Source organism: Barbatula barbatula (assembly GCF_947034865.1).
Source record: "Barbatula barbatula genome assembly, chromosome: 1".
Classification (NCBI taxonomy): domain Eukaryota; kingdom Metazoa; phylum Chordata; class Actinopteri; order Cypriniformes; family Nemacheilidae; genus Barbatula; species Barbatula barbatula.
The window spans coordinates 30,442,173-30,462,316 of NC_136766.1; the positions used below are offsets into that span (position 1 = coordinate 30,442,173).

At 37.8% G+C, this 20,144-nt stretch overlaps 1 protein-coding gene across 1 annotated transcript in view; it reads right to left on the bottom strand.

Moving 5' to 3' along the window:
- The window catches only part of pacs1 (phosphofurin acidic cluster sorting protein 1), a 41,291-nt gene extending 23,501 nt beyond the window's left edge, over window positions 1-17,790 (bottom strand). The window contains exon 1 of the mRNA XM_079460446.1: window positions 17,360-17,790. Within this exon, the coding sequence (XP_079316572.1) occupies window positions 17,360-17,508 (149 nt within the window). The 5' untranslated portion in view covers window positions 17,509-17,790. The remainder of the gene's footprint in view (window positions 1-17,359) is intronic.
- Window positions 17,791-20,144: the final 2,354 nt, after the last annotated feature.

The window sequence follows — 20,144 nt, forward strand, 5'->3', positions numbered from 1 at the left end:
TCGTTGATGGAAAACAAACATGTTGACTTTGTCCATATGAAGATTTGTACAGCCACACTAAATGAGCGTTCAGAAGAATGCTCAAAAGCGCAAAGGAATAGATGTTTCTTCGCAACCGCGGCAAGCAAGTGGGTCATAGCCGGTTGGGATTTGATGTAAATCCATTGCAAAACCCTGCAGGCCCACGCTTGAACGCACCAATGAAAACATATGCCAATAATGTCTGTTAATATAAAATAACATCCACATCAAAAAGACTATAAACACCACTCCTTATCGCAACGTGTGACGTGCACTACCGCCGGCTGCATTTTATGCGATGGTGCGGTTGTCACAGAGACTAAATTTGATGTTCTATTATATTTACTAATAAACCGTAAATATAAATTAATTCTTTATTTACGCTGAACTGAAAAGGCAGGCACTACTTTAAGTCAAGTCAAGTCAACTTTGTCGCAATTCTCATTGTTACAAAGCAGCTGTACATGAAACATTGACTATAAGCAAAACAAGTTATACAAGTAAAAATAACAAAAGTGAACACGCAAAGAAAAAAACATGCACACAGGTTCATACACATCCACATGAATAAAACACAACTCCACACGCACTGACACACGCAAGCACGCCCACGTACAGCACGGTGATCACAGAGAAGCGCACATTTAAGATAAAGGAGAGAGAAACACAGGTCAAATATTATAGTGTATTTTGTGCCATGTGCGTGTGGAGTTTTATGAACCTGTGTGCATGTTTTCTGTGCGTGTTCACTTTATTATTTTTACTTGTTTTGCCTTTTACCCAAGACCCCATAGCAACAACACAGGAAAGCATGAACACCACTTAGAACAGCCCTAAACAATCCTATCAACACAGTGCAGGTACAGATAAAGCAGCGTTTTCGTTGCTGCCAACTTTCAGCACGTACATATTAGAACACACAGTACAGACATTAGTAAAAACACATAATAATATATGGTATTATTGCACATTTTTCAATATGTGTACCATGTTGATACAAACTATTAAAATAATCATGTGTGTGCGTTTGTAATGGAACTGTTATTCAGAACATAGGACAATACAAACCACTGTACAACACTATATTGGTGGCTTTTGATTGGGGTACCACTTACTTACGTTTGTATATAAATCCAGTAACTACATAAATAATTTGTATGTTTGTGTCTAAGCTGTTGTTGTCGTCTCTCTGTTTAATAAACAAACTAATGAACCAAAAACCGATAAAGCGTCTCATTTTCCGAGCCGTCTGATGTCCTGCGCCTCTTCCTCTTATTTCCCAGATGTTTTCTTTCATTAGCTGCTGCTCTGTTCTAATAGTGCGCCTGGCCGCAATCCAGTCTCAGGAAAGATCTCTCTCTCTCTCAGGATCTCTCCCACACATGCCAAGACACTTGTGACAGTGATGAAATTCATTCTCATCTCATCTTGGTTTAGATAGTACTGAGAATGAAATTTGTATGTCCCGATTGTGTGATTTGTCTCCCAAAAGACACACACTATTCATATCACCTGTCACCTTCAGAGTTTGACTCTGTGGTCAAAACTTGCCTTTATACAAAAGGCGAAATCTCACTTTGAACATTCCTCATCAAATACTGTAAACTATTTTCATAACGCTACGCTTGAAACATTTGTCTCAGTTATATATATATTGTAATGCTCCTTAAGAATTTAGAGTGTTTTATAATTGAGAACTGAGCTATGAAAGAGCAATTTTCTTTCGGTTGTGACAAACACTCATCTCTGCCTCAGTCATTTCACAATACTTTTACTCAACCACGGAAAAAAAAGCGCGCTCGTGCAACCATGCACGCACGCATGCAAACACAGCCATACATAACCAGATACAATTGCGGTACCTGCTTTGAGGTATTCAAATTTTGCAAAATCTTCACACCTCAGCTGGACAAGGTGCGTCCAAAACTTTTTAAAATTATGTGACCCCTAACATTTAAATGCTTTTTTTGCCACTGATAAGGACACTATGTGTAAATGACCTTTTTTAAAGGGAGAGTTCACCCAAAAATAGTTACGTCATCATTTAGGCACCCAAACTCATTAAAAACCTGTATATGACTCGTTCTTCTGTGGAACACAACGATATTTAAAAAAGAAGATTTGCATCTCCCCAATGGAAGTCAATGGAGCTTCAACGTTTGCCAACATTTTCCAAATACCTTTCGTGTTCTGCAGAGAAAAGTCATACAGGTTTAGAATGACACGAGGGTGAAGCACTGCTTTTATTGCCATATTGCATTATGAATTTCTGACACATTTAGGGGCGCAGGACAGGGTTTAAGCCTAGTCCCAGACTAACTTAAATGGTAGAAGTTTCTTGATCGAAAAGAACTTGCAGTGACATTTCTTAAAATATGTAGGCCTAAGTGTGATTGTTTTGTCTCAAGATGTATACCAGTAATGTTTTAAAAAAAAAACTAATTTAAAACCTTCCTAGTCCTGGCTTAAACTAAATTCTGTCTGGGACACTGCCCCTTAGACACGCAACAACATGTAAACCCGAATTTGCAGTATGATTATAGCCTGACAACACAGATTTATTCACAAACAGAAAACAAGGTAGAAACAAGGAGATTGTGTATTTCTATTTATGTGGCTGTAAACCTGTCCCCTGGGGACCACTTCTGCCGTCTGTGCAATAAATGCAATTTCACAGCTGGATCATCGGTTATGTTGCCATGACAACAAGATCAACTGAATATGTTCTTATTAGCGACTGAACGAATCAAACCACAAACGTTAATCAACGCAATTTTCGTATTATTTCAACATATATTTAAAAAGCAATATTTCATATTTGTATTTTTTGTTCTATTGAACAAAGTAAGATATTTTGAAGAATGTAGGAACACAAACGGTTCTGGTGCACATTGACTACCATTTAATGCGTCTTACTATGGCGGTCAATAATGTCACAGAATGTGACCAAATATCTTAGTGTTCATCAGAAGAAAGTCATTTATACAGATATGAAATGACATGAGGGTGAGCAAATGATGACAGAATCTTTGAGTGAACTATCGATTTAATAAAAAAAATGGTGCATACATAGACATTTACAACTTCAAAAAAGCTCTGTCTCAAGCTCAGCAGTTTTTTTCTGGAACATCGTGTTGCCAAATTGCTAAACTATCGAAAGTTCAGAAACCACATCTTTACTTTGTAACTTATAACTTTATAAAAGGATAGTTCCCTCCCACCCCAATAGTATCCCTCTAAGAGAACAACTCGGAACGGAATCTGAAAAGTTACTCTCTGGCCCTTACTTGTTTCTTTCCTTGTATTTCCCTTACAGTAGCAACCCAGTCATTTGATCATTCATTGAAACTGAAAAATCTGCAATAAAACCATGTGTTGAGATTAACCGCAGAGAGCACGTTTTTGCACTTGCACATTGAGCTTTAACCATTGATTGGATCAACATTGTTAGTCTAAATTATAATCTGCTCATATCCACCTGTACATTAATGTTCATAGTGCTAATGTTCATAGTATATAGTCATCTGTATATATTGTTCATAGTACATACATACTCTCATATTTTCATAGAACATACCTACTGTAAAATATTTTTATAGTCCATGCCCACTGTATTATATTTTCTCAATATTGTATCCTGTATTTATTCTAACTGTATATCCTGCACTTGCTTACTGCACTTCTGGTTAGACCTAAACTACATTTCGTTACACTGTACTTGTATATGTGTAATGACAATAAAGTTGAATCTAATCTAATCTAACATTGTCATGGTGACCGGATCGCCGTCTATTCCAATGCTTTTATTTTGAAGTAACGAACATGCTTATGGGAAACGTATCAGAGTAAAAGTATACATGTTGTTCAGGAAATGTAGTGGAGTAAAAGTCTGCAGAAATATAAAGACTCGAGTAAAGTACCGATACTCCCAAAGAATACTTAAGTACTGTATTTAAGTATTTTTACTTAGCTACATTACAACACCGGTTGTGCATCTTTTTGGTTGACCTAAATGCAGATTTCAATGTGGTGTGCTGAAATGGCCTAATACAGCCATGCAGCTCAATGCAATAAATGTTGTTTGTTCAGTGACATGAACAGAATATGCATTCATGAGTGCGTAAACAAGCTAATGTAAAAAGCTATAGTAGCGAGGATAGTGCGCACACACACACACATTCAGTATAACAGGCTAATTACATTATAAAGTAAGTGGGCAAACACGAACACACACAAGTCCAACTGACATTTTGCTCAATCCGTGTTTAATGGACGTTGTACAATAGACCCGTGGCCTTTGCCAAGCGTTAACAAAGCACACTCCTCCTTTCCTCTTCCCTCTCCTCTCCTTCCATAATAAACCTTATTCCTGTCTTGAACAGCGCTCGCGGGAAGGCCGAGTCCTTTTCTTTCCACCTCAGTGGCACTTCACTCATGTCAAACTCATCTCCCAAGACACATCAATAGCCCCTGGGCCATGTTCATATCAAACACACACGATTTTTGCTCGGCTGAACAGACACACACATAAATGGGGTTAGCAAAGTATTTGACCCGGGTAACTGCTTGAGACTAATGTTAACTTTATTAAGCTAGTGCGTTTATTGATGAGACATTGAATAAAAAAAGAAATTGTATTAAAAATGTTCAGGTCAAAATACTAAAATAAACAAATATGATGTATGTATATATAATGAAAAATAAATATGCTTTTATATGCGTTTATGTTGTAAACATTTAGCGATTTCTTTCCAGGACCATTTTAATGTCATGCAAAAAAAATTTTTTATATATATATATATATATTTAATGAAATTAAATACGGACTTTTCTTTGTGAGGTTTTTCTGCTCATGTTTGGGAGTAACATTTCAACAAAGCGACTGTTATCAACATGTAATTCAGTGAGGGGTGTGTTTAGAACAGATAACAGTTGGTCCGGAGACACACGTACGTCATGGAACTCCCACACCAAAATGAGATATCTCTCGTAACGTAAACTTTAAAAACAACCCGTACTACATGATTCAAGACACCTTTAGCTTTAGCCTAGCACTGCTTTCATTTGAAAAATCATTGTTTGAAGTTCCCAGGGTCTACTAGGGGCAGTATTTTAAACCTGTTTCCCGAAGCAGATGTCAAATTTCAAACTTCAAACTGGCCTTTCTTGTATATTAAAATGTTGCCCGGAAATGGGCACGTTAAGCAGTTTATAGGTGTCATAATAGTTTTGAGTTTGGTAACTTTATTTAGCACACTGATTTTTACCCAATTCAGATGTTGTAATTTGTGCTAAACTTTAGCTTATCGCAACTCCATGTTAAGCATAAGATCTAACACAATGTTTGCAATGTTTTGTACAGAATTCAGCATATTAACTAATGACTTGACCGATAAAGAGATATCAGGACGTCTGCTGATATATTCAAGCCAAAACAAACGATTTGTTGACACAGTTACAGGATTCTAGAAAAGTATTATCGGTGCCATTTAACAAAAGAACGTATATCTTGTTTTTTACCATCATGTCGTATATAATAATAAATGTAATGTATGTAATGTAATACGTTCACTTAAAAGTAACGCATAAGTCATGCAAACACCAGAAAATGGCTATGTTCATATAAGAACCATCCTTTGCAGTAAACTAAACTCGAACCCCAAATTGTAAAAATAGTATGCGAAGTGATACACCGATGGCATAATTTCCAGGGAATTTTATAGTGTGTATTTGTGCATAGCTTTAAGGCTTATACTCCTAGAAGTGCAAGAACGTTCAACTTTAGTTGTGGAAAAATTGTGTTTTACAAAACATTTTTTAGAACATTCAAGTTCAGCTTTTTTCGCAATGCACAAAATTACCCATTATACCTTGCGCATGCGCTTAGGGCTCATGCTTAAGACTTCCGGTTCGCCGCTTGATCCCATTAGTTAGGCATTAAAAAGTTAGCTTCAAAGCTTTTAAACTGACTTACTTTTAGAAGAATACTTTTATGTCATTTAAAACAGCATAATGTCAAAGAGCAGCGTCTAAATTATTTCACAGGGGCCACACAAGTTTTTAACCTAGACCGTGAAAAATTGGACTATTATAAAATAACGCATCTGGATGCTTCGGTGTGACTGGTTCTGCTGTGTTTTGTAGCGATAAAGCTGCTGTGTTGTTAAACTTGCCTTTATTTATGGAGCTGACTTGGCCAAACATCCACTTAAATACTTAAAAAAAAAAACTACTGTATTTCCTGTGTCGTCCAATGTGAATATGTTTGTTTGAATACAGCGCAACTATAATCATTTATTCATTATTTAGTTCAATATTACAATGTCACTTAGCCCTGGATGTATGCTTCATGTGTAGTGATGTACTATGCAATAACAATAATGTAAATAACAAAGTAAACAATTTGTTGTGCAGTAGTCAGAGCTGTGTTTAAATGTTATTTACTTTACGCTCTTGTTGTGAAACGTGGAAACACTCGTTCATAAGGTTTTCTGTGCTTTCTGTGGCTGTTGTGACAGCGTTTTGTCGCAAAAATAATTTTACACACACAAACTCAGCGGCATTCTGGACTGTCATTACAATATCTGTCTGAATTCTCTTATCGTTTCCTCACTCACCCGGTGAGGCGGGGAGGCGAGCCCCCCGCGTATTCATACTTTAGATTTAATATTGTCTTACGGTATAAACGTGGGCGACGTAAATATCCTTCAGCAGAGCGAAGACATTTCGGATCATTATCTGGTATCATGCTTGCTTCACTACCCAATGGTGGCAAATCAAACTCCAAGTTACAAATATTGTAGAACAATAACTTCAACTACAAAAGATGCGTTTCTTGATAATTTGCCTGAATTTTCTCAAATCTCTAGCATGAGTAATAACGTTGAAGATCTTGACTTTACCATTGAAAATATTAATGCCACCTTCTCGGAAACGCTAGACATAGATGCTCCTCTGCGCTTAAAGAAGATTAAAAATGACAGACCGACACCGTGGAATAATGAACTTACTCAGGCTCTAAAGAAAGCGGCACGAAAAATGGAGCGCAACTTTAAGAAAACTAAATTAGAGGTATTTGGTACTGCCTGGAAGGATAGTATTAAAAAATACAGGAAAGCCCTAAAAACGTCTAGATCTGCCTACCTTTCATCACTAATAGAAGAAAACCAGCATAACCCTAGGTTTTTATTTGATACAGTGGCTAAATTAACCAAAAATAAATCGTCAGCGACTTCTGATTTTGTATACCAGCATAGCAGTGATGATTTTATGAACTAATTCACAAATAAAATCCAAGATATTAGAGAAAAAATTATAACTATGCAACCAGAAGTGAATCCCCCTGAACAAACGACTAACTACAGCGCCTCTAAGGAGAAATTACGTTTATTTTCTACTATAGATCACGATGAGCTCTCTAAAATCATTAGATCATCTAAATCAACTTCATGCATGCTAGACCCTATACCTACAAATCTACTGAAAGAGATGCTCCCAGAAATTATAGATCCTCTACTTAGCATTATTAACTCATCTCTGACATTAGGACATATGCCTAAAGCATATAAGGTGGCTGTTATAAGGCCCCTTGTCAAAAAAACCCATCTGGACCCTGGAGAACTAGTTAACTACAGACCTATTTCGAATCTACCTTTCTTATCTAAAGTTCTGGAAAAAGTAGTCTCAATTCAAATATGCTCCTTCCTCCAAAGTAATGAGATTAATGAAGATTCCCAGTCTGGATTTAGAGCACATCACAGTACAGAGACTGCTCTGATTAGAGTTACAAATGATCTGCTTATGGCGTCCGACCGAGGTTGTATCTCCTTATTGGTGCTGCTAGATCTTAGTGCTGCATTCGACACCATTGATCACAGCATGCTCCTACATAGACTCGAAAATGATGTCGGTATTAAGGAAATAGCTTTGGAATGGCTTTGATCTTATTTATGCGACCGTTTTCAATATGTAGCAATAAACAATGAGGTATCACGCAAATCGAAAGTCCAGTACGGTGTACCACAGGGCTCAGTCTTAGGGCCTATGCTCTTCGCATTATACATGCTACCTCTAGGAGATATAATAAAGCGACACGGAGTAAGCTTTCACTGTTATGCTGATGATACGCAACTTTATATTTCCTCGAGGCCTCATGAAACACAGCAATTCCAACGAATAGTGGAATGCATAGTCAATATAAAAAAATGGATGAGTAGCAATTTTTTATTACTGAACTCGGACAAAACTGAAGTGTTACTTATCGGACCGAAAACCGCCCTACGTAACAACCAAGAATACTGCTTAACTATTGATGGATGTTCCATAAAACCCTCATCTTTAGCTAAGAATCTTGGCTTCATATTCGATAGTACTCTGTCATTTGAGAACCAGGTCGCCAACACCTGTAAAATTACGTTTTTCCATCTTAAAAATATATCTAAATTACGTCATATGCTGTCACCATCGGATGCAGAGAAGCTTATACATGCCTTTATGACATCAAGACTAGATTACTGTAATGCACTATTAGGTGATTGCCCTGCAGGCCTATTACAAAAACTCCAACTGGTCCAAAATGCGGCAGCTCGAGTTCTTACGCGTACAAAAAAGTATGAGCATATTAGCCCGGTTCTGTCAACCTTGCACTGGTTACCTGTAAAGCATCGCATAAACTTTAAAATCTTGCTTATTACCTATAAAGCCTTGCATGGTTTAGCTCCTCACTACTTGAGAGAACGTATTATAGTCCATCACGTGCACTACGCTCTCAGGTGTCAGGTCAGTTGGTAATACCTAGAATTTCAAAATCAAGTGCAGGCGGCAGATCCTTTTCCTATCTAGCGCCTAAACTTTGGAACAGTCTTCCCTGCACTGTCCGGGAGGCAGACACACTCTGTCAGTTTAAATCTAGACTAAAGACGCATCTTTTTAATCTTGCATACACTACACTATCATAATATATATATTTCAAAGATCTAGGCTGCACTAGTTAGATCAACCGGAACCAGGGACACTTCCAATAACAACTGATGCATTTGTTGCATCAAAGAGTGCAGAACAGTACTCTACTCTCAGACAGTCTTGTCTCATTGTTCCAAGGTTACCAGAGCGGGCAGGACGCAGTCCAAGGTTACCGGAGCGGGCAGGGCGCAATCCATTCCCAGACCTGACAAATGCTGGACGAAGGACGTGGCGACTCTACAAAACTTCAGTCGCTATTAGATTATTAATGATAATTTTAAATCTAAATTTGTTTTTATTTTGCCTTGTTGTGCAAGCACTGTCGAGCTTGTGCAGAGGCAGCAGTTTTTGCCAGAGGGGAACTGGAATCCCCTGGTTAGGCCTGGTCTCCCTCTGAGGTTTTTTTTCTCCTCCAATGGAGTTTTGGGTTCCTCGCCACCGTTTGCATACTGTTTTGCACTGTTTGCATATAGTAATTTATTGTGTGTCTGATATTTGAACTGTGTTTTGACTTCCATAACCTTTTATGTTTTACTTATAGTCAATGTTTTCTTGTACAGCTGCTTTGTAACAATGAAAATTGTAAAAAGCGCTATATAAATAAAGCTGACTTGACTTGACTTGAATTCGCCCCTTAGCTCCTATATAGTGCGCTATATCGGTTGTCCGCCATTTTGTACTGTTGTCCGAAAACAGTTGCTTTGTTCTCTTTATTAAAAACTAATACAAAAACAAGACACAAAAGGTAAAAATGTACTTAACAATTTTACAAAACAACCCATAAAGCCACACCGGTGTAATATAAGCGTTATGACAAATATCCGCGACCGTACTGTCAGTTATATTACGTCAGTGTCCAAAATCGTTCACTCATTTTCATTCACTTCTTCAAAGACTTGACTGAAGACTTTTAATCTTGTTTAAAGATGAGACACAAAACGTGCATGTACAGAGAGAGAGAGAGACCATTATTACTATCGCTCCTATTATATTTCAAGCTGCTATCTGTAAAGTATGCCTCTATATCGCCAACTTTGTTTAAAATAAAAAATTGTTGGTTTTTCATCTTTTTCATAATTGACTTGTCTTTTTTTAACCTTTATTTGTAATCTTTTTGCACAATTCGCTTTGAACGCAGCTAACCTTCAAATACTGGCAGTGCCAGTCATCCGTCATCTGGCAGTGAAGAATGCAGCTCTGTTGCTCAATTTCATCACCAGCTGAGGCATGTCTGAGAAACCAGGGTGTGGAGAACAACAGAATGCCTCACGCTGCAGAGAAACAGCACCCATTTAAACCTATACATATACACACAAATGCAGAATGGCATTAATTTGAACAACGACATCATAACTTGAGGTCCATTTGAATGATGACATCATAATTTATGGTGATATCACCACCGAAAGAGGAAAAAACCATCCCTGCTTGATATGGTTGTGATGTCAAATCTCTCAAGCCACTTCCTGTGACTCACAAATCCCAAAGGCAAACATAAGGTTTATGACAGTCAATTAGTTTGAACTGTCTCTCTCTCTCACACACACACGTATAGTCATGAGCACATGAGAAAGTGTTAGACTTGTTCATAAATTCACCACAGGAGTTTTTGTAATCCTTCACTAAATCATAAAAACACAGACTCAACTTTCTTTTTTGACTGCATCTCACAAAGACCATGTTGGCTGTTGTTTAAGGTAACTTTTAACCGACAGCCATATGTTTTCAGGAGAACACGCATTCCAACTTTACTTTGATACTGAATAACCTCTTTTTGGGATTAAAAAACCCAAAATACTGCTGTACATTCATCTTTACGTCGTTGACATGGCTAATTTAGAAAGGAGTACATTATTTTAAGGCAAATGAGTGAAATAGTAAGAAAAAGGAAAAGTATAAACGTGTACTGAAGATATGGGCGGACTGTCCGGATGTCTGTAATATCACGAGTCCGATCTGCGGCTGATGTTTCACTGTGTTAGTGGGTCAGTGTGCCACCGAACACAAATAATGCGAGACTGTGTGTGAATCACTGAAAAATTATGTGTGAACAATGACAGGAAATTAATGAAGTGAAGGATACTATTGACTGAATAAAGCCGTCCAGCTCGATCTGTAAATCTGTATCTGTATCTTCTCCTCTAAAATAAGTCTTATGATATTGTCACCATCTTTATGTCAGTGAATAAAACACAGTTTTTCTGTTTTACTGCTTCACACAAATACGCAAAATGAGAATATATCACTTTGCATAATGCAAGTCGTTTTGAATAAAAGTAACAGACAAATGTAATATACATAATCATTTTAATAACTGTGCACATTCAAACCAAGCGGAGAACGGTGTTTCTCATTTATTTTCCTGCTGTTTTATAGATCAGTAAATCAAGGGTCAACCTTACATTTGCACAGCATGAAAAACAAGACTGTTATTCACATTTTTCATAAATTATACACCATTGTGTACACAAACAAAATGGTGCTATACAGCACTTACAGTGGTTCTTTGGCTCGTAATCATAGGGCCCTATAAAATAAAAAAAATTCTCAAATTCCATTTTATTTTTTCCCACATTCTGCTTTTATTGTTCTGGATTCCGTGTTTTCCATCTTTTACTGTACGAAAGTAAGTAATACATTTGCCCACATGAAAAAATGCTTCTGTAATCTATGGTATTCACTTATAAACTATATTTAAAAACCTACAGTGAATACTTTGAACCATTCAGGGAAATGATTTGTAATAATAAGTTAAATTATATTATTTATGAATTGGTAATCTAATGTTAATTTTACAAATACATTTATAAAGTTGTAGGCTATTTGTCAATATTACTGGACCAGAGCTTACATAAATAGTTTTATTTTATAACTTACATTTAAAAGAGATTAATAATTACTTGAACAAATGTATTGCTTGTTGATTCATTCATGTGAGTTAATACATTTATATGATTAACTAATTTTAATTTGTCTTTTATCCACATATAATCATTGATGAGAGCACAGACACAGAAACGCCAATTTTAACTGTAACTGTTGCGGAGACTCGGCACTGGCCATCTTTCGAAATTTACGATTTTTATAATTTCACATTCACTTCCGTTTACTAAAGTTAATAATATAATGTAAAAATGTAAGGGCGATGGTGTAGTAAAATGTGGGTGTTATGACTCATTCAAGTTAACCAGACTTTTATTTTGACGGGTCGCTGCAAAGGTTGTTTGACAGTAGCTTCAATGCAGTTGAAAGCTCCACGCCAACATTATGTGTGCAGTACACGCAATCTACCACTTTTAATACAAACAAGCAAAACAAGCAGATTATTCTAACCGTATCTGAATATAACGTCATCCATAGCACAATTTGGATTTTGTTAGCTCTTCAGCGCTACTTTGTCGTTAAGGAGAAATACATTTACCGGATTCCGTGACATTCCATGTTATAAAGCAAACTTTGTTTCTTTGCCCCTGGACTTCGCAACCTCATCCAAGTTTTCCGCATCGCCGAAATCATAGGGCCCTACATAGGGGAACCCCTTTAAGTGCAATATTAACCATATCTTGCGGTTCTACTATTGTTGCTTTATAGCACCGCTTCCGAATAAAGAACCTGTTATGCCCCTGTATGGTTTTTCAGGGGTTCTTTGGGATGGAGAAGGTCCAATAAAGCACCACTTCCTTACAAATAACATGTTAAGACCCTTTAAAGGTTCTTTACGAGCCAAAGAACCACTGTCGGTGCTGTTTTGCACCATTTGTATTGAAGAAGTGTTATTTGTCATCTCTTATGGTTCTACACAGCACCGTTTGACAAAGGTGATGTATGGTACCTTTAAAGATATGGTTCTTCATAGAACTAAAAATGGTTCTCCTAGGATTACGAGACAGGAACCACTACTAATCCTATAGCACCATTTAGAATGTCAGTGTACACAATAAGTTTCTGAGCGTTAGGTGTTTCTTTAGCCTTCATTTTTATAAGCAACCACAATTATTAGATGATTGTGAAATAAATTAGAAAAACTAATTTTCCCCCTGTTTTACTCACCCTCTAGGCATCCTCGCTGAATATGACTTTCTTCTTTGAGAATAATGCAATGGGTTTTTTTATCCTTTTTCTTGAAGCAGTATAATGAGAGTGAATGGGAGGAACTTTTTGAAGCTCCAAAAACTGCATCTAACGATAAAAAACACGGCTCCATGGTGGTAAAACAAAGGTCTTCTGAAACGAATCGTTGCGTTGGTTTAATAGAAATCTCCATATTGACAGTGCTATTAAACGTTAATGTCTAGATTCCAATATCCCTTTGCTGCACGCAAACCACAGGCTTGCTTTTCCGGCAAAAGACAGTGACGAGGAGACCGCATCCTATTGGAACAAAACAAAAAAAGGAACTTGCCTGCCTCATTTGACGACCATTCACTCCCATTCTACCGCTTAGAAGAAAAACAATACGTGCTATTATAACTTCAACTGAATTATTCTTCAAGAAGAAAGTCATATTCAGTGAAGATACATTGAGGGTGTGTAAAACGTGGGGAAATTTAGTTTCTTGCCTGAAGTATCCCTTTAGATGCTGTTAATAAAAACTGTCAGACAGAAACAAAAGCAACGCAAGAAAATGCAATGCATGAAATGTCTGTAAAATGAAAGACGAAGACACAATGCCTGGTTTCAATGAATCTGTTGTGACAAGTGTGTGCTTGTCTGCTGTATATATAATGGGAGTCGTGGCTGAAGACTACACAGAAAGCAATACCTACAAAGACACATGAGAATATCAGAAATGTCAGAAAAAGAAATGTGCAAGTCCATTTTAATCAACTCTGTTAAGAGAGTAGGATCCTACTTCTAGATGATGGCCCCTGCAGGGCCAATAACTAAACCGCAGATGTACCAACATGCTCGATATCAATGTGAAGTCATGAGAATTTCCCTCACCACCTAATTGCTTTCAAGAGATTAAAGGATGGAAAAGTATGTCAAGCATCTCACACTCTTTCTACTTTCTCTTCACGTCAGCCTGGGGCACCCTGTAACCAAAACATGAGTCTGTTAAAAATTCCCTGATAGTTTCATTAAACTGAAAGTGTATGTTATTGACACAAACAAAGTGTATAAGGATTTTAATTATTTATAAAGATTATTTATAGAGACAAAAATACATTTTGTTCCAAAAGATCAGATTCCTGAATACGGTGCATCGCATGAGTTTCACTATTTGGCCTTGTAGATTCAGAGAGATCAGGTAGTTTAGAGTGGGATGCCAAGTAACCTCAATGTATTGATTGGATGCCAGACAGTTTCGTTTTTCTCTCGCATCTTGCTGCAGAAGCAATTACCTTTTCACCCTCTATCTACCCCCACCCGTACCCTCTTTCTATCCATCTCACATTTTAAGGAGTGACATTTCTCTCCATCCTCATCCTTGTATCTCTCAGACTGTCGTCTTCAGTCTTTTTCTTTTATGCACGGCTACCAAATCAGGCGAACGGAGCGTGACTCCAGACATTCACTGAAATTGGTTGCAGCGAAAACAAAAGAGTGCGACATTGTCAACCTTCAGACTGCAGAGGGAAACAGATGCAGATGAACAGGAAACAACCAGCTTCAGCTTCTCTTTCCCAAAACACCACATTAAAAGAGGCACTTTGAGATCAGAGTACTTCAAAGAACAAGAAGCTAAACTACTTTCATTTCAGGGTTTTTGGTTACGTATGAAAGGGTTACAGGTGTCAAGGTCAAAGCTGCACGTGTGCAGGGCCACAGAGGTGTGAATATAATGTCACAAATGAAGGCCATTAAAATGCGTTTGTTGTTGTTTGTGTTGAAAGAGGTGTCAAGCTCTTCTCCTGCTGGCCTTTGGCATCGGATCAGAGATTGAGCTGCCAAAGGACGCGCGCCATTTTTTATCTAAACAGATATCATCAAGACTATAGCTACGCTGCAACAAAACTGTTACAGTACACATTCACACACAATAACAATACATAGACTTAGCTTACTTATTACTTATACTTGATAGGGCAACTGTCAGTAGTTGTGGTTCTGTTTTTTAAGTATTAAACTGTATCTTCCGAGTTCGTATTAGAGGAATAGTTCACTGAAAACAGAAAATTCTCTCTTAATGTTTATGTACTCACCTATGCCCATGACTCATTGTCTTTTGGGTTATATTAAATAATATGTTACCCTGGACAGCAAAGCCAGTCTTATGGGTCAATTTTTCGAAATTGAGATTTTTACATCATTTGAATAATCAAGCTTTCTATTGGTGTATGCCTGTAAGGATACGACAATATCTGGCAGCGATACAACAGTTTAAAACTCTGGAATCTTAGGGTGCAAAATATCGAAATATTGAGAAAATCACCTTCAGAGTCAAGTTTTTATATATTTACGGTTTGATATGTGCTAAATATCTTCATGAAACATAATCTGTACTCAATATCTTACTGATTTTGAAGTTCATACAATGTATTTTTTGCTTTAACTAAAAATGTTCCCGTGCTACTTAAGACTGGTTTTGTGATCCAGGTCCAGGGTCACATATACTGGCCTGTCAGGCTCTTCTTAGTTTTGGAATACCCTATTTATTAAGGGGTCTGCCATTTTAATGCTCTAAAGGCGTGTCTTGAAAGGATGGGTTTATGTATGAAAAATATTAATATATTAAACATTTTAATTTAACATCAGCTTGGGTAGACCCTGCTACGCACAAGAAAGTCAAGTTCCGGCATGATGTAGCTCATGCTAGAATTGGGCAAACATCTCCGCTAAGGTGTTCCTCAATTTTCATAGGAGCTGTATGCCTACTTCAAGTGTTCACATTAAGTCAGTGCCCGTGGCATCATGCGATAGATAAGTGTCCATCCGATCCACACTCACGAATCCTGGCGGAAGCTGTAGACCATCCGGGTATTTCACGCCTAATGTTTTTTGCATACTGAGGTTTCGGACATACTATTCATGACTCATACTCATTTTCGCCTACTATATAGTCTGGCAAAATAGGCGATTTCAGACGCAGCCTATATCTGTCGTTCGCTCCCTGACTTTTACTTTGTATTGTGGGAATGTTTTTAGGGAACAAATCAGAGTGCACTGGAAGAATGTTGGGAATGAGACAGCCCTTAAAATGGCAGACTCCTTGATCAGTGCCTTGACTACTGTGCCCATAGTGACATTGGAGAGTGCTCTAAATAAGTGCACTAGAACACCCCGGCAATCGCACCAGAACACCTTAGCGATGCCCTCTAGTTACACACTGTTCACACACTGTGCCGAACAACACAAGCAGAAACCAGACACGCAGCACACACACGTACACAGGTGTCCAGTGCCGCCCATTGTGCCATCTTTAGCTATAATTAAGTAGCCGGGGTGAGTTACAAAACTATTGTCCCGGCGAATAAGATATAAAACAACATCACATTAATATTTAATACCAGTCCTAAGCAAGACGATAGTGGAAAGAAGATCGGCATGCTCTCTTTCTAACGTATTACATTTAAACACGGCCACCAGATCCAGCCAAACAATAAACATCAAAAGGTCGATCAATATTTTTGCGTATTTTTAGACTATTCTGTCAATGCCAGCAGCAGGATGCCACACCGAGCACAAGCACAAACTGTGTAACACTGATCTATAACAATTGCTGTATCAATACACGTTTAATACAGATAAACCGATTACCTTCAATGTGAAGACATTTCAAGTGCTAGTTTTCTTTATCCAGGTAACCGATATTATGAAAATATGATGATCACGAGTAGCCTACTGTTTTGACAATGGCACATACATGTTGACCTGATCATGTCAGTCACAGACACACAGGTGACTATACATATGTACAGTCCGATGTCAGGTTGGAATGCAAAACACACAAAATACACACAAAATACCAAAGCAACATATTCCAGACCATTGACAGGTGGGTAAACTGTGCATTAATGTAGACACGTTGGTATCCCATTACTCCAACGCATTACAGACCACCAGGGCAGGCTAAAGCATTAAACCCTAGTATTACAATGACAACATCCTAAACCAATATTTAGAGCAGTGTCATGTGGGAATACAAAGCATCTAAACAATTCGCTCCAGGTCTTTGTTAAGCAAGAAGTTCCTCTTTAAAAGACTGACTGCGCACAGATTAAAACCACAAAGCATTCTTCTTCTTTCACTGCTAAAATCGTGCCGAAATGGAACAGCGCGAATTTAATGCGTTTAATGTTCTCCAGTCGTGTTCACCGTTATAACTCGCGTTGCTTATTTATATCAATAAACGTACTATATAAAGTACGTGAGATGCGCCTCGACATAATGCGGGTGCACTGCCTCTTCCCTCCCCGGGGCACACGCGCCTTACCTCGGCACGCAGCTCGGGGACGATCGGTCCACTTCCCAGGTGGCGTACAGGTTCATATGCACCGGGCGATTGGAGGTGATCGCCACCGGTTTGGAGGGCTGCGGAGACGGTACGCCTCCAGTCCTCGGGAGCCCTCCGCGCTCCGACATGCTGGAGGTACCTTATGTTTCAAACAGTCAGAGAAAAGCCCAGTAAACGGCGATTGTTGAAGCGCAGATCCTCCAACAGTTACTGCACGAGAAACATCCGTCCACGAGGATCGAGATTCGTCCGATCTCGCGGTGCGGGTGTGCAGTTGTGACCGCGGTAACCGGAGAAACTCGCTGCAAATGTTTCGTTAAGTTGCGTTAGTTGTTTTTCGGTGCAGGAAGCGGAAATTTCTTTTTCCCCTTTGCAGAGCAGCGCCGCGGCCGACGAGCAACGCCTCTTGTGAAAGACGTACGCTAAACCCAACCCTTCAGAGCGAGTGAGCGAGCGAGAGAGAGAGAGAGAGAGAGAGAGAGAGAGAGAGAGAGAGAGAGAGAGAGAGAGAGAGAGAGAGAGAGAGAGAGATAAACATTTCTGCCTGAATGTACATTTGAACTATATATATTTGTATTTATTTACATTTACTATATTTAATATTTTATTCTATATTTAACCTCTTACTTAACACCATATTGAAATGTTACACTAATCTTTGTACTTATTGTAGCCTATGTATTTTGTAATATGTTCAAGCTTTGGCGGTATTGTAAGAACAAGCAATAATGCCAAATACTGTAATTGAAATAGAAAAGAGAGAGAGAGAGAGAGAGAGAGAGAGAGAGAGAGAAACATTTCTGCCTGAATGTACATTTGAACTATATTTATTTGTATTTATTTACATATATTATCTTTTATATTTTATTCTATATTTAACCTCTTATTTAGCTCCATATTTAACGGCATTTACCTCACCCTCACATCTCTGTCAAACACAACACCGACTGTTTTGTATGGGTGATTGTATTATGAGTATTTTTTTAATATTAATCAGTTTTTCCGAACATGACAGTTCGAGCAGAATCGAGTCCTTGTTTCACAAAAGCACTGCTACAACTTTTTTAAATGACACGTGTGACACGTTGTTGAACGTATGGCTTTACGTGTCCGAAATATAACATATTCAATTATTGCGGGAAATGTCAAAAATAGAACGCGTTACTTAACCCGATTAGTCGTGCTTGCTAAACTGCGCATCAGCGCTTTCCAAAGTGCCGCCCACCCGGTGGGGTGTAGGGGTATTGCAGGGGAAAGTGGTAGGCTCGATTAAAATGTGAACATTACACAGAATCAAATAAACGATGTATTTATTATCATACCACCCTCACCATAATAAGATAAAAAATGTGATACCAGGTGAAAAAAATCTGTATTCTGTAGTCACTGTAGTAAATTGTAATGGACATTCATATTTTATTAGAGTAATGTTTAAAAACACTGTTTAGAAATGTTACTATTGTTTACAGTTATTCGAATCAATCTTTTGGCCAAACAAGACGCACACAAGGTGAAACAAAACACAATTTAAAGGCCGGTTTATCCTTTGAACAGGAAACCTAAAGTGAGCCATAATGTAATACGAGGGATTAGTATCCACAATTTGCCAAATTCAATACATGGCATGTCTCTAAAAGCCGTCACCACAGCCATCTGATGTATTTTATCTGAGGTCAGATATAGTGAACAGTTATAATCAGACATTGGCTTTGTTATGCTGGTCATGTGGTTATGTTCCTGTCAGCCACATTATAATGAGTCTGGATTATGGTTAGGTAAGATATGACAGGTGTTTAACTGATCCTCTTCTGGACCAACATACACATGCGCATTATCAGAACAGAAGGTCAATTAAAAATTGCCTTTGTGTCTTAAACCCCCTGACTATGATTATAAAGGTTAATAATCCCTGAAACCACTTCCAGAATACTGACATTATTTCTGTATATTTTGTCATATAAATCAAAGCATGAAAGAAAAAGCCACCCATTGGAATAAACATTTACTACCTACCGGATACTGTTTCAAATGCTTCTTTTTCGAAAACATTTCTATAGCATAATTGATAGAATATTGTTGCAATGATTTTTCTGTTATATGGTTGTCGGGAAATTCAACTGCTTCCCCGAGCATCGTGTCAGTGCCACGCATGTGCAGTGTTATCCATGTCTGGTGCTCATCAGAGGATATAAAGTCTGTTTATTGGCGTAAGCACTCAGATAAATAGAGGAAAAGAGTGCTTTGGTTCTATATTTATGGTTACTTAAAACCTGAAACTTCAAAGTCTTGTCATATTATACTTCATAATGTCAGTGATGAGATTTATAACAATTACTACCCAGGTTAGATGAACTGTACACTAATGTGTTTAATTGAAACCTATTTGGTACTATAGAATATGGTACTCTAAAGTTATTTTAAGATTTAAAATTGATTCAATATTGATCAAATGTAATCTTGGTACATCCTTCAAGTAGATATATTTCCATGACTGAAAATTGCACATATGGCCACAAGTCAATTATTTTTAAAAAGACATTGTTGAAAGTTTTTTCCACATTCTACGAGGTTTAGAAAACTTGTAAAGTTGGTAAACTAATGAAACAACTTCGTAGACTTGCGGTAACAGAATTTCTTGGAAAATGTTATTCCGCGGTTGTTGTTCTTTCATTGCTCAGAAGATTTGCTCAAGTTCTCAGGTGTTTCGTTTAAGTTTCACCTTAGATGTTGCTCCAGAAATGAAGACTGTTGTTAAAAACATGAG